The 16,206-nt window shown below is 36.4% G+C and overlaps 3 protein-coding genes across 6 annotated transcripts in view; all 3 read right to left on the minus strand.

The window, feature by feature from the left end:
• The window catches only part of Gga (ADP-ribosylation factor-binding protein Gga), a 116,967-nt gene that overhangs the window by 6,582 nt on the left and 94,179 nt on the right, over positions 1-16,206 (minus strand). The window lies entirely within an intron of this gene.
• Positions 671-10,288, minus strand: LOC139813572 (uncharacterized). Of its 2 annotated transcripts, none has more exons than XM_071779155.1 (4): positions 8,861-10,288; positions 2,174-8,475; positions 2,061-2,084; positions 671-1,647 (listed from the first exon to the last, which is right to left on the minus strand). In XM_071779155.1, exon 2 carries the CDS (start codon positions 7,616-7,618, stop codon positions 6,485-6,487), a length of 1,134 nt encoding a protein of 377 aa, XP_071635256.1. In that variant the 5' UTR covers positions 7,619-8,475; positions 8,861-10,288; the 3' UTR covers positions 671-1,647; positions 2,061-2,084; positions 2,174-6,484. The 2 variants fall into 2 exon arrangements, with proteins under 2 accessions (XP_071635256.1, XP_071635257.1); XM_071779156.1 differs by having other exon boundaries at positions 671-1,011; positions 1,145-1,647; positions 2,174-10,288.
• LOC139812780 (uncharacterized) lies at positions 10,329-15,251 on the minus strand. The gene is made up of 2 exons (XM_071777872.1): positions 15,029-15,251; positions 10,329-12,537 (listed from the first exon to the last, which is right to left on the minus strand). Exons 1-2 carry the CDS (start codon positions 15,249-15,251, stop codon positions 11,531-11,533), a joined length of 1,230 nt encoding a protein of 409 aa, XP_071633973.1. The 3' UTR covers positions 10,329-11,530.

Below are 16,206 nucleotides of genomic sequence, written 5' to 3' on the forward strand. Positions count from 1 at the left end.
TAAAAGTTATCACAAAAGGACTATATTTTATGATGAAATTATTTACAACATAAAAAAAAATTATTTCGTACTATTTCTTACACAAATTATTTTTCAATAATTTTTTAACTGTCAGGGAGACGATCGAAAAATAAAAAAAAATTTTGTTAGAAACTTTCAAATACTTCCAATATACCACAAAAAATTGTCGTCGATGTGTTCAGTTTCGTTATCGAGAAAATAATTTAATTTTTTTACGCGTGAAGAATCGGTACTCGGTGCGGCAGCCACGTCTGTACGGTGACCGCTCTCGCTCGCTGGCAGCGCGGCGCGCTAGGCAAACATAATATCCAAGTTAATTTTCTCAAAAACGAAATACGATGATGATTCGCGACCACGGTTTGCTGGACTTTTCTCGTTTGCTTCACTCAGACTGAAGTGGATTGAAGATACGGCGAATTTGACCGGGACGCGAATCGCGAACGATTTTAAACGGGCGGCTCCAAGTAATTAATTAAGAGGAACACCTTCTTAGGGCGTGTCCCAAGCGGTCACGTGGAATTTCTTCTTCGTTCCGCCGGCTTGGTTGTGCACCATCTATCTGCACACGTGCGCACCTTTTTGTTAATATAACACGTTTTTCCTGTACATACAAATCTTCATTTTTCCTACTTCTTTTCTTCTCTCTCTCTCTCTCTCTCTCTCTCTCTCTCTCTCTCTCTCTCTCTCTCTCTCTCTCTTTTGAGAATTTAATTGACTATATCGGCAATAAATCGTGGTAAAACGATTATAATCATCGTGACAAATCGTCACCGAGTTTCGACCAAGGATTCTGGTCAATCTAAAGTTGATGTAATTTTATATGCTTATAATATAAGCATCAATTAAATAATTAAATTTATTGCAAAAACGATTACCTTGGCTGAGGTAATATTTTTCGCAATAAATTTAATTATTTAATTAAGATGCTAATATATATATATCTGTTTTTTGTTCCTTATATTTTTGATTCTGCAAATTCCTTGGCAGCTTCTGAAACAAAATCAATCATAGAAGCTAGAATATTATAAATAAAGAAGTAAGTATATTATAAATAAAGAATATTATAAATGAATTGAGAGAGATCAGCATTCATTTTCAAACAAGTATTTGTCTTGCGACTTACCTGATAGACACGTCTTAAGGGGATCCTAAAGCCGTTTGTATTACCGACCAAATTCTATATCTGTCCTTGTATAGACAATGATGATAGACAAGGATAGACATGGTTATAGGTTATAATTTCTTCGAACGTCTCATTTTTATTCCAGGCTTTCAATCTTAATTTCAAAGGTACGTTATTGTTTGTGCACGTCTTCTGAAGGGTGGGAACATTTCATTTCGTACATATTACTTATACAACTGTTTATATTAGAAAATGAGGTAACAGCATTTTTAATTTTTTTCAATTATTACTAATTATTTTACATTCCCACCCTTCATTAGTACCTATATTTTACTCCTGTAAAAGGATTTTGCGATCTATAAAGCCGTTTCAAAATTAGACCTTTGACTGTAATTGTCGGTAATTGAGTCACTTTAGCATCCCCTTAAGAGGACAATATTGGTAACTGCTTTTTCCTGCCTTTTTTACTGGCTTATAACGCTCAAGGAACTCTTTGGCAGGTTCTGAAACAAAATCAGCCTCTGTCACATCAATGCCGCATTAGCTTCCATTCGATAGAAAAATCCTGTCAGTTTACATCAGATTGTTTCGGAGCTGAGTTCATAACGTGATTTATTTATTAATTCAATAATTTATTTATTTATTTTATCATTAAATATTAATTAATTTATGTATTAATAATTTAATGATAAAATAAATAAATGAAATATTAAATTAATAAACAAATCACGTTATGAACTCAGCTCCCGAGCAAGCAATCTGTAAACTGATATGATTTTTTAATTAATTAATTAATTAATTTTTAACTAATTAATGATTTAATTTATTCATTCAAATTCATTCATTCATTCATTCATTCGTTCATTCATAAATAGTATTGTGCCAGCGACAATATTATTTGCACCGATAGACTTACCAATATATTTGGAATCTGTATTTCCTGCATTGTGCAAAAACACAAACAATATTATATGATTGAAATAAATTAAAAATATATTTTGTCACTTTGTATATTTATTTCAAACTTACGTCGTGTCGAAATATGTGCGCCAGCCAAAAGACAGTTAGAGACAGCTTGCCGTTCTCGATTAGTCACGATGCACGAATAGTTAGAAAGTTACACGCGTTTTGAATGCGTTCCAAAATGCATCAACTTTAGTGGACCAGCCATTGGTCTAGTTTAGAGCCACCGCACAAGACTCTCGTATGATCACGTAGCGTAACGTAACGTGAGCCAACGCACAAGAAACGTATTGGTTACGGCCGTTACGGCGTTATACGTTTCTTGTGCGTTGATCTACGTTACGTTACCATGCGAGAGCTTATGCGAAAGCTCTAATCGATACGTTTCTTGTGCGTTGGCTCACGTTACGTTACTACAAGATCATACGAAAGTCTTGTGCGGTGGCTCTTACACCAATCTTTTGATACGCGTATCAAATAGTATATTTGAGCTGATCAGCCAATAAGCAAACTAATTTACTAGTTTACACCATTAATGGCCTAGTTTACACAAATCACTTGATACGCGTATTAAATAGTAAATAACTAGTAAATAAATCTGATTATTAGTTGATCAGTTTAAACATACTATTTGATACGCGTATCAAGAGATCGGTGTAAACTAGGCCAATAACGCTGAGTGTATGTATGTACATACATACATACACACCAATTTAAATACTTATTCTCATGAAAGGACTACCTTAAGGGCCCTGGATACCCATGTCAGCCATTTTGAATCGAGACTGTTATATTTGGGGTGGCCGGGGTAACTTATTAACAACACTATACGTAATTGAATACTCGTTCTTTAGAGCCACCGCACAAAACTCTCGTATGGTCACGTAGCGTAACGTAACGTGAGTCAACACACAAGAAACGTATTGGTTAGAGCCTCCGCACAAGCTCTCGCATGGTAACGTAACGTAGATCAACGCATAAGAAACGTATAACGTCGTAACGGCCGTAACCAATACGTTTCTTGTGCGTTGACTCACGTTATGTTACGCTACGTGACCATACGAGAGTCTTGTGCGGTGGTTCTTATTCGGACGTTCACTGCTCGCTGTCTCGTGTGTTAATGCTCCCATCCGTTACTCTAGCAACGCCATCTCACGCTTACTCGCTCACATACATTTTAGGGTTTATACATATGTAACATCCTCCCCTTTCTCAGAATAAACGTTTACCTTACAATCTATATTACAGTTGTGTCTTGACGTACAAAAGTCTTTGGTAATAAGTAATACAATTGCACGTTGCTTGAAACCTACTCCATTATATAATCTTTTAGGTGATTTGGTAACTTTCTGTCTCGTACAGGCCTACTTTGCGTTACATTAAGATCAGCACTTGGTTCTGACTTCGTTGCAACAACAGAATCATCCTGCGACTCCGATTCGGTTTTTACCTTGACATTTTGCTCCGATATTATTTCAACATCTTCGTCGGTTTCGCTAGGCTCTGCACGATTAAATTTCTTGACATGCGCTACATTTCGTTTAAACATTTTTCCATCCGCATTTTTAATCGTTACATTATCACCGGCTCGATCAACTACCTCGTACTTAACGCTTTCATACTCTGGACTTAATTTATCCCGCTTTATCGTTTTTAGTAGAACAGTGTCACCTAATTTCAACTCACTTTCTTTCGCATTGTTTCGCAAATCATATCGCTCTTTACTTTTAAGCTTTTTCCAAGCATCTCTATCTCTAATAGCTTCATCTAGATTATTTTTGATCCCTCGCAATTCTGGCATTTTAGTTTTTATCTTTCGACCGAACATTAGTTCCGCTGGCGAAACCCCTGTCAATGCTTGTGGAGATGAGCGATACATAAGCAGATAGTCTAATATCTCTTGTTTCCAGTCTTTTCATTCGAGCTGTGCAATTTTTATGCGTTTAAGAAGACTGCGATTTTGTCTTTCGACTTCCCCATTCGCTTGGGGCCAATACGGCGCTACATGAACAAGTTTAATACCGCACCTAGACGTGTATTCCCTCATTTCTTCGCTTACTAATTGTTTTCCGTTATCAGATATTAACCTATTCGGATAACCATACTTCGCGAATATATGTTTCAATCTATCAATAATTGCTGCCGACGTAATTGATTGCATTATCTCTATTTCATAGAACTTACTGTAATAATCAATAATTACGAATATGAAATCTCCGGAAGGCAAAGGCCCAAGGAGATCCATTGCTAAACATTCCCACGAACTATCCGGCAGTGCGTTTGGTTTCAACGGTGAGATATTAGCTGTCTTTTGCACTATTTGGCAGCTCTCACACGTTTTTACAAAGTTTTCCGTATCTTTATCGATTCCTGCCCACCAAACCTTACTTCTTAGCCTATCCTTCATCGCAACAATACCTGGATGTCCCTCATGCGCTATTGATAATACTCGCTTCTTTAGCTTTTCAGGTACGATAATTCTCGTTCCCCGTAACACAACATTATTGTACATACACACAAAGTTCGTCTTTAATTGCTTTTATCCACGTACTGGATAATGACTCCCAGTTTCCTGCCGCAATCGTTTGCCTAACTTCACCTAACCACGAATCTTCGCGCGATTCTACTTCCACTTCTTCGATAGACATTGCTCTTGGCACACTCTCTTTTGCAACCCACGCGATAAACAATTCATCCTCACACTTACTTTTCTCCCCCTCGTTATTACCTATTTTTAATAAACGAGATAACGGATCTGCAATATTACTCTTTCCACTTTCGTCACTTTGTATTTGAACATTTGAAGTCTTAGCACCCACCTCTCTATGCGGCTGCATGGCTTTGATCTTGGTGCAAATATACATTCTAAAGGTGAAAGCACATAAAATTGCAGGAGCCATGAGCAGAATGCAGAAGCCATATGCGCATGCGCTGTAGTATCTGTTAGAGCTCTACAAATACTATAGCGCATGCGCATATGGCTTCTGCATTCTGCTCAAGGCTCCTGCAATTTTATGTGCTTCCACCTTAAGGCTTTATGGTCTGTGACCAATTTAAACTTAATACCAAAAAGCCAATATTTAAATCTTTCACACGCATAGACAAGTGCTAAAGCTTCTTTTTCCGTCTGTGAATATCTTCTCTCATAATCAGTTAAACTTCGACTCGCAAAGCTTATAATTCGCCATTGTCGATCCTGTTCTTGTGCTAAAACACAACCTATGCCTACCGGGCTAGCATCTGCAACTACTCTAGTTCTCGCATCCGGATTATAAATACCTAACGTTTCTGCATCCGTCAGCTTATCTTTCAGCGTCTGAAATGCGATTTTCTGTGGTTCACCCCACACGAATGGTTCGCTCTTTCGTGTAAGCCTTCTTAAAGGTTCGCTAATTGTCGCCATATTTGGAATAAACGCTGCGCAAAAATTGACCAACCCCAGAAAACTTCTGACTTCTTCTGGCGTTTCGGGTTCTCTGAAGTTCTGTACTGACTCAACTTTCGATCGCATTAATCGGTAACCTGACCCGTTTACTATAAATCCCAAAAATTCAATCTCCTTAACCGCAAAAACGCATTTATTTTTATTAAGTGTCAAGCCCTTCTCTAAGAGTCTATCAAGTACTTTCTGAAGTTTCCGATTATGATCTTCTAAATTCTTTCCATAAACCACAATATCGTCTGCACTATTTATTACACCCTCAAGATCTCGTAAAATCTCTTCCAATGTTTCTTGAAAAATTTCCGGCGCACAGTTTAAACCGAAAACTAACCTCTTAGATCTAAATAGACCACAATCCGTACTAAACGTAGTAATACTTCGCGTATCTTCATCAAGCTCAATTTGATTAAATGCTCCTCGAATATCTAATTTTGAGAAAAACTTCGCTCCTCTTACTTTATCAAGTAGTTCTACAAATACAGGTAACGGGCTTCGTTGACGAGTTATTGCCTCGTTTACTTCACGTAAATCTAAACAAAGATGTATTTCTCCCGACTTTTTAACTATCGGTACTATTGGAGATATCCAGGGCGTCGGCCCTTTTACTTTTTCAATAATATCATCACGTAACAGTTTCTCTATCTCTTGTTTAACCAAATCACGCATTTTATAAGGCAATCTTCTTCGCGGCTGAGCAACTGGTTTCACCGAACTATTTATCGGAATTTTAAGCTGAAAATCTTTCAATTTCCCTATACCCTCGAAGAGTTTATTATCTAACTTAACGTCGCATTTAATATTCTCAATCTGATTAATCTGCAAGTGTACTCCGACATCTAAAATACTTAACTCTTTTGCCGTTTGAACACCTAAGAGCGGTTGTCCTTCACCTCGGAATACTTTAAAAATTGCCCGTGCGATTTTATTGCCGATCTTTATCTCACAATCAAATTCACCGAAATCTCTAATCCGTCTTTTTTTCCGTATGGAAATGCGGTCTTATTAACCTTACGCGATATACACCTTATTACTTTTGACTTTAATGATTCCCATGTATTTTCGTCCATATTACATCGAGATCCCGAATCAACTAAAAGATCGATTTCTATTCCCCTTACAGTCGCTGATATTACCTCTCCGTGTTCTAATACATATATCTCATCTCTTAAGGCGAACGCATATTCGTCGTCGTCTCTGTCAGCGGCGTCGCCATCTAGCTGCTTCACCGTAGTTGACTTTCTTTCCTCCTTGTTGGCGCTGCTGTTCGTCTTAGCTTCCTTCTTGTCTCGCTTGTCCGAACCGTCGCCATGTTTGTCTGCTCGATCTCGATATGTTCTGCACATCGCTGCGAAATGACCCTTTTTACAGCACTTCGTACACTCCTTGTTTCTAGCCGGACACTTCTCGTCTGATTGTGCATGTCCTCGATAATCACATCTGTAGCACTTAATACCACTGGAACTGGAACTGTCTGATTTTCCTCGTGCGTTCTCCCTTTTTGTTGTAATCCGTGCCACTACGTTATTTCTTATAGCCTTTGTCTGGACCGATGCTGTCTCGAACGCCTGTGCAATTTCCATCGCCTCTTTTAACTCAATGTCACCTTTTTCTAATATACGCTTGCTCACTTCCATTGAACAACCTTTCTCAATAATTTGATCGCAAATTTCTGTGTCCATAGAAGCGAATTTGCAATACTTTGCTTGCTGACGCAACCGTGTTACAAATTGACCGACCGTTTCGTCTTCTTTCTGCGCCATATTTCTAAAAAGGTGTCGCTCGTACGTCGTGTTTAATTTTGGCCTGAAGTAATCCGTTAACACTTTCTTAGTCTTTTCGTATGGATCCTCGTTTCCTATCACCACGTCGCAGTCTGGAATAGCGTAGAATATGTCTTGTAGATCCATCCCGCCATGATGTAAAAGCATAGCTTTCTTCCTCTGCTTCTCGGTTATATTTTTACTCAGCAGAAAAAGCCCGAAGCCTCTGAGCCATCTCTCCCATCTCGGATATATGCTGTGTTGATCCTCGTTCGGATTAAACGCTGCAATACTCAACTCGCCTGCCATGACGTCGTCCTTATTAGATTTTCCTCGGTAAATCGTTTTTCCTCGTCGCCAATGTTATACTTGGGATGGCCGGGGTAACTTATTAACAACACTATACGTAATTGAATACTCGTTCTTTATTCGGACGTTCACTGCTCGCTGTCTCGTGTGTTAAGGTGGAAGCACATAAAATTGCAGGAGCCATGAGCAGAATGCAGAAGCTATATGCGCATGCGCTGTGGTATCCGTAGAGCTCTAACAGATACCATCGCGCATGCGCATATGGCTTCTGCATTCTGCTCATGGCTCCTGCAATTTTATGTGCTTCCACCTTTAAGGTGGAAGGTGCGAGAGGAAGACGGAAAGAATAGAAAGGAGGGACAGAATAATCGCATTAGCCGATGATACGATGTGAAAGGTGCAGTTAATGCAACTGCAGTCGGCCGAAGAAATGTTGACGTTGATCGGTGGTCTGATCGTCGCCTATTTCGTCTACGTTCTGATCACAAGGAAAAATGACAAACCATCTACGGATCCACCAGCTATGGCGCACGCGGCGCTCAGAGAGATCGTCGAGCGAGCCGTCGAGGAAGCCCGGAAATTACCAGGATTGATACACTATGCTTATGTATTTTTATGTAGATTGAAAATTCAGAAGCCATAGGCAGTATGCAGACACCATAGCGCATGCGCATATGGCTTCTGCATTCGTGCTCATGGCTCCTGCAATTTTATGTGCTTCCACCTTTAATGCTCCCGTCCGTTACTCTAGCAACGCCATCTCACGCTTACTCGCTCACATACATTTTAGGGCTTATACATATGTAACAGAGGCTGCATTCCAAAATTCACTGTCAGCAACTTTCAGTACTGAAAATCTATAGTAAACGTGACGTAAAATATAGATTTGCAGTACTGACAGTGAATATCGGAATGCAGCCAGAGACGATAAAATATGGACAAATTTCTTACGGAAGATTTTAAATAAGAAGGAGTCACCGTACGATTGAATATAAGCGCTCAAATGAAAGATGAAAGCATATATTGTATGTTTATCTAGTCATTAATTTGCTGGTCCTAATATAGAAAGTACAGTGCAATGAAAAATTGACAGCTGATGCGGTCGGCGTAGCACTGTTCTGGAAAACGGTTTATGGCACTTTATTGGATTATTATTTGAGGCAATGGACAGAACATTGACATAACCAACAAACTGAAGCTCAATAATGCACAATTTTTAGTACGATTAATGAGTTATTTTACCAATGAGATCTTCCGCAAGACAATTGTCTACTTTTGACAAACTTTTCCGCCGCGAGCCACTCTCGAGAGTCGACTAGTGGGGCACACGCACACAAGAGAAAAAACATATCTGAGTCATCTGAGTGCACAGGTACGTGCTTTCTTTTGTATGCGTTTCCCCCACCAGCCGACTCTCGAGTGACTCGCGGCTTCCTCCAGTTCCAGTAGATGTCGTGCCATTCGACCGTTGTATAGGGATCCTTTAATGAGGGATGGAACAAAGCCGACAAAGGATGCGTTCGGGGAGCTCGCTACCGCGCTACCAACGCTAACGCTATTAACTCTGATTAACTCCGTTCATGGAGCCGTTGATAGCGCTAGCGAATGCGAGCTTCATGAACAGCAGTAGCGTACTAGCGTAGCGTTTCGTAGACTGCGCCGCCAAATTTGAAAAGCTGAATTAATAGATGCTGCTGTATCAATTACTTTTTTAATATTTTCAGGGCAGAAGTTGAGAGTAGTATGTGTGTAAATGAATACGATTCATTCGTAGTAAAACAACTTAAAAAAACTATTTTATGAAACTCATGTTTGCAAAGCACTTCTGGATTCGACTCTTCAAAGTGTTAGAGGTGTTGCTGAATATCTCGCAGACAAGCAGCAATCTCCTGAGGAATTTTTAATATATATGATCCACAAAATGGTTCCCTTGAATAGAGCATTAAAAATGAGCAGGTTAGATTATTTTTATATTTTATTTATTAACATTAAGTGACGTTTTAGATTAGATCATATTTTAACAAATATTTTTATTCTAGTAAAACTTATTGTCCAATGTCCAGTTGAGTGACATTGTTTTTATACAAAATGAGAAATATAAATAAATATATTTTTTAATAATATATCTATATTCGGTTCCATTTGGATTATATGCTATATAAAATTAATTTATACTTTTAATACCATAAAAAAATTAGTGTATATGAATTTTGTCCATTAAGCTATATATAACTTTTATTACAGTTTTTATAAACTATATATCTAAGCAATACCTAGTCTAGGTAATTTACAGTATCTCGATTTACAAAATCTAGGCTTAATATTGTAATTAAAGCTATTGTAATTAATATTGTGATTAACAGCTTCTATATTACCCAGATAGCACAGTGAATTCCTAAAATATTCCTAAACTTTTCTTTTTTCTGAACTGCATTCTTTAAGAATTCATGAAAGTATACTTTAAGAACGATTTAGGAAGTTACATGCACCATAATTCCAGTTCCCGAGAACTTCTTAGAGTATTCATTTTGAATTATTTCCTATCAACAAAATATATACTTTATGAATTCAAGAGGATTATCGTTTTGCCCGTTCTAGACTGGAGGATGATCCTACTCGCGGCTCATCCTAGTGAGTAGTGTAAACGGATAGAAATCATGGATAATTATAATTATCACAATAATTATAATTATCCATGATTTCTATCCGTTTACACTACTCACTAGGATGAGCCGCGAGTAGGATCATCCTCCAGTCTAGAACGGGTATTTCAGAACAGGATTAAGGGTGCGTTATTAACGCTAATAGCGTCGTTTTATCTTTTTTTTATGTAATGAACGATAGATAGAATGACGCTATTAGCGCTAATAGCGTCTCCCCGAATGCGCCCTAAAAGAACCCAATAACAAATTATATATTGATATTATAATTTTACATTAATATTTTTATTGATATATGAAATCTCGGCTATGTATTTATTTAATAATACAACGTTTAGTCGTTGTGAAAATCAAATCATACAGATTACAATTGGTTGGTACAATTAATTGGTAAAGATTTAGATGGGAATATGTATATATGTATAAAGGATAGACTAATATATAAAATAAAATATTTAATTTTTTAGTCACACATACACATACGCACACGCGCGCGCACGCAACACAGATGAAAAATTATAAAGCAGAAAATAATATAAATTTTGAAGAATGTATTGACCACACAATATAATATAATGCTTATCCACTTAAGAAATCAAAATGTGCAACAATGTATGAGTGGTAATACAAAAACTGAACTCTCTAACGTTATTTCTATACCTTTATTTCCTTTTACTTGGTTAATTGCAATTCTTTCTAATTCTTTACTTTCACTTTGAATTAAATGTACACCTAATTTATGTGACTTTAATGAATAAAAGGGTACATCAGAAACAGCTATTTTACATCTTACACAGAAGATTTCCGAATTAAATGTTATGATATGTTTTATATTATATACTAGCTGGTTACCTTCAAACGTTAGGTTTTTCTTCAAGTCGTTTGGTTTTTCTTCAAACGACTTCATTTGTGTTTTAATATCCTTAATCGAAAAAAATTCCTTTATCAGTTTGGATACCTATTCCCCAAAAAATCGGTAACGAAAAATTATACAGTTTATGGCACTCCCTGGGAAATTCTACCCCTATTTTGTATACAATTTTTTAAGATTCGGTCAATTATTTCCCGAAAAATTGGAAAAATTTCGGATACCGGTTCTCAAAAAGATCGGTAACGAAAAACTATACACTCTATAACACTCCCCGGAAAATTCTACCCCTATTTTATATACTTTTGGTAAAAATTCGGTCAAATAGTTTAAGAGTGTATAAAGAACATACATACATACATACATACATACAGACATTCTATTTTATATATATAGATAGATACTGCCATCTTTTAAATAGCTTATATTATTTGGGTTTGTTGTGCGTAAGGTAAACTTTTCAAAACCTATTCCTTTATAAAAACAATCACTTTCAAATGGAATTACTACTCTATATATAGTCATACTTTTATTTATTAACAATGGATAAGTATTCTTTTTTAAATGTGTCGCACTTAAAGTTATAGCTTTCTCCAATATTCTTCTGAAAATTTGTGATAACGGTTTATCGTGTTTACGCAAATATTTTTTTATATTTTTCATCTCATTCTCAAACGGAAAGCAAGTATAGTATATAATATCATCCAATGGTGCTCCAAATGTATCTACATTATCAGCAAGATGTATCAAGTTATGTACGCAATATACAACATTTTCAGTACCATATAAATGTCTAAAATTCTGTACGAACCACAGTAATAATTTTTCTGCATAATTTTTATTACGTACACAGTTCAACGGATCGCATAAAATTCTCATTGCGCAATGAAGAGCAGAATAGTGTTGAATATAATTATCCGGTATCAAATCATACAAAATAAAAGGAGCAAGATATAAAAGGAAGAAACGGAATTCCGTGGCTTTCCATCTTGTTAATTTATTTAAGTTTGATCTCAGTTTTCTTGATATTTCAGAGGGTACTTCTTGATTTAATCGTAATCTCTCATTTAATATTTTATAATCGCGACTGCTAATGCGACATTCTTTGATACCTTTTGTCCACAATAGTAATAATCTTTTCATTACACCAAGTAAAACTAAGTTCATATAATCAAGCACGAAAGCACGGACCATTCCGATTCCAAGTTTTTCTAATGGAGAAACTCTAATATGATGATGAGGATCAAGTTTATTCTTAAAACTATAATCGGTTTTTCTTTCACAGTTACAATCTAAAAATATAACTTTATCGTCGTATTCCTCTCTTATTGTGTAACGTTCACATCCATTATAGCCATTACAATTTTTTACGCATTTAAAAAATGAACGAGCTGGAGTTTACCATTCCAATCAAAACCTTTATCTCGTAAAACACAGTATTCATCGATACTCATTCAAAAATTTTTCAACTGAAGAAGGTTTTGACATGCCATGTGTTTGCACAAGCTCGCGCACAAGCCTGAACTCTAGAATTAGATGAGGAAGGAACAAATAATAAAGAATCCGTTATTGAGAGAGAGAGATTGCATTTAGTAATTTATGTAATTTGAAATGACTCGAGTGGGCAGAACTATACAAAGAATACCAACATTTGTTGCATAGGAGAAGAGAAACTGCCCGAAAACCTTCCCAGTATTCGTGAACAAATTATTACATAGATTAAATAACATACAATGGAAATACAATAAATGTATAAAACACATAAAAGAAACAAATCAATAGTTATTATAGTACAGTCCTTTCCTTGTATTGATGACAAAATAAAAGTTGAATTCACTGATGCATTTCTTTGTTATGTAATCAGGTTAATCATCAAGGAAATATTTATAGTATGTAATCTCATAATTTCTATTGACGTAGTCAAAATAAAACAAATCACGTAATATCAAGAAAGGACTGTTCACTTGTTCATGAAAATCAATCAGCATATAAAATTTCACTTCAAACATAATTGAAATAGTAACTGAAATAATGTATCAATCTTTGAATTCTTAATAATAATTACTTTTCATTGGCCTTTTACAATTTACCATATATAAACAATTTGTTCTAGAACAAATAACTCATTTTCAGCAAAATCATGTATTCATTACAAAAAAAAATAAGGTATAAAAATTTCTCAATTTCTCGTATTCATAGGCCTTATGGTTTTGATTGACACATTAATTCACTTTAGTATGAACATAACATTCAATAATTCAAAATCCGCAAAATACTTAGTAGAATAATCATCAAGTCCATGAGAAATAATTCGCAAAATACTTAGTAGAACAATTATCAAATCAATGAAAAATAATTCTTATAGAAACGCACGGAAACGAATAATCGGTAGTTTGATAATCACGCAAGAGACGATTTATATGTTTCGCAAGGAACGCAGTTTCATTTAATACTTATTACAAGTGAATGTAAAGAATGTTCGCTAAGTAACGTAATAAACAATAAGATATATCACAAAAAAGAAAGAAAGAAAGTTTTTTACTTGTCACGAAAATGGTTGCAACCAAAGAAATAAAGAACGAAATTATATTTATTTTACTTTAGACTGAGCTCAGTATTATAATCAGACTCGAGATAAACTTTTACTGTCCTGTTCAAAAAGGTGAGGAAGTTTTCCTCTCACTTGCTCTATTGATCTCTGAGAGGATTGATGATCTCTCTCGTAACGGTAGACGAATGTCTAACGTTCTCTGTAACGGTAGACGAAGGTCTAACGTTTCCACTCGAGTATATTTAAACAGGTTACCTTTTATAGACGTTAACATCACCTAGGATGTTCACACAATGTGTATATCAAAAGATCCAAGCCTTATTTCTCTCTCACTGATCCATGACTTCGAAAGGGCTCGTGATTCCTGTCGAAAAGGCTCTCTCGCACGTTGCAGCAAATGGCTGCCTTCCTTCGTTCCACGTGTCGGCATGGCTCGCCAGGACGGATATCCCTGGATTCCTCTCGGTGTCGATCGCAATGTCCCGTATCTTTCGTTGATTGAGATATTAGAAGTAATTAATTTACTAAGATACACGGAGAAGCAGATCACAACTTAACGACTCGATACTCAAAGGATGACGCAATTATATATCGAACTTAGCTACGATGCACGATGTATCGTGCACGAGATCTGGGCAACAAATGCTCGCTCGCCCGGGCTGCGCGCCCCTCCCAATATCCTTACGCAAGCGCGCGGGAAGCCCGCGCTCGACCGTTCTCGAGCGCCTGGGTTACTACGCGGTCGGACCTATTTCGCGCATACATATTCGCGCGTACCGACCTACCGCAATACGAACGCCATAGATGGCCGCACTTATGCAATCTCTCTCTCTTTACACGTTGATTTCAAACACCATGGTAAATTTCAACAATAAAAGGTTGATCAAAATTGAGAATCTTAGCTTGTATTGGCCATAATTGCCTATTTGTACTTTTAGAAATTGGAAGTCTATCAATGTTTAAATCAATCGTTATAAAATTATTGGTGAAATCATCGGTGTTTTGTTTTAGATTTTCAAGTAAAGCTTTTTGGAGACCGTAATAAAGATATTCTCCAGAACCACATGTTTTAGTAATACATTTTCTCGGTGTACTCAGAAAAACACGAGCGTCACTTAAAATCTTATCATTTGGATAATACTTTTTATATAATTTTAATAATTCTGATACAGCAACGTGAGAAATATTATTTCTAATTGCCCACAATTGTATTTCTGATAAGAATGTGTCATTACTGCAATCTGCAAAACAATTATTTAAATTATGCTCATTTTCCAAAATATTTTCGCTAAGTTCCTCTTGTATATCTTTATTAGAGTCATTGGAATTACTTGAATGATACAGGGTGTCATTAAGATCTGAGAGTGAATTTTCTATTTGTCGCTCTTCGATGATTTTTTCTTTACTTCCGACGTCTAAATCCGTACAATTTCTTGCTTTAAGGTCATGATTTTCAGAAATATCTGATTCATCGATACCAGTTGCAATTAGACGTAAACGTCTATTTTTTTGCCATCGTAATAATTCGTTGAATGGTTTCACTCTACGTTTCATTTTCGCCAAGCAATATGATTATATGAATGCATAAAGTAAATTTGAAAAACTTACTTTTATTATATGTTCGTTATCGTTTGGTAGGTGATTCTGTAATAATAAAGGTTATTAGTTAATGATAGGTTAATGATATTTACATATAGTTAATTAACAAAATTTAAGTTAATTATATTATAATGGAAGAAAGAACTCTGATATTGAATAGGTATCTCTGATATTGAAACGCGTATCTTCATTTGAATAAAAAAAAGCGATCAAATATAATCATAATGAAACCAGCTGATATAAAATATCTTGGAGAAGTATATATAATCACCTCACGGATGATGGAATGCAGTACAGAAAACAGACATGTACATTTTTCAACGCTGCAGAGAATCAGCGACAGCAGGGTGTGACGGTTGTTTAAGATCCGACTGTGTTCTCCAATTCGCTTCTTCTTCTTCTTCGTCTCGTTATTGGCACAGCTTTCCTTTCGTATTCGCATCAGCCATTATTCGTTCTCCAATTCGCTCCAGCGCTTGATCCATTCCGTCGCACAGAGCACGTATGTATAGACCGGGAGCCACATATTCTGTGGAACAAAATGATTAAATTGAACGACAAATGAGACAATTGTGTTGATTGCTTAAAATACGTTTTTTTCGTCAGATTTCTTCTCAAACCTTTTGCATCCTCGCTGCTTACTGCGTGTATGAAGTTTCGTACAACGTTGCATTCCTTCACAACGTCCAATATCTTATTGAGCAGCGCTCCAGTGTTGATATGTTTAATTTTTCCGTAGGAATCGGAAGAACGAGCCGTTTGTAACGCACGTTGAAGCAAGTCACCTGCGAGACGCCGACAAATTAACGCGACAAGCGTACGTCTCTCAAACGGCGCCGGCGTCCCGTCTATCTCCCGATGCTTAACCTTGTTTTGTCGATAAACCGCCGGCGCACCACCTCGACAACAA

The sequence above is a fragment of the Temnothorax longispinosus genome, chromosome 5 (assembly GCF_030848805.1).
Source record: "Temnothorax longispinosus isolate EJ_2023e chromosome 5, Tlon_JGU_v1, whole genome shotgun sequence".
Classification (NCBI taxonomy): domain Eukaryota; kingdom Metazoa; phylum Arthropoda; class Insecta; order Hymenoptera; family Formicidae; genus Temnothorax; species Temnothorax longispinosus.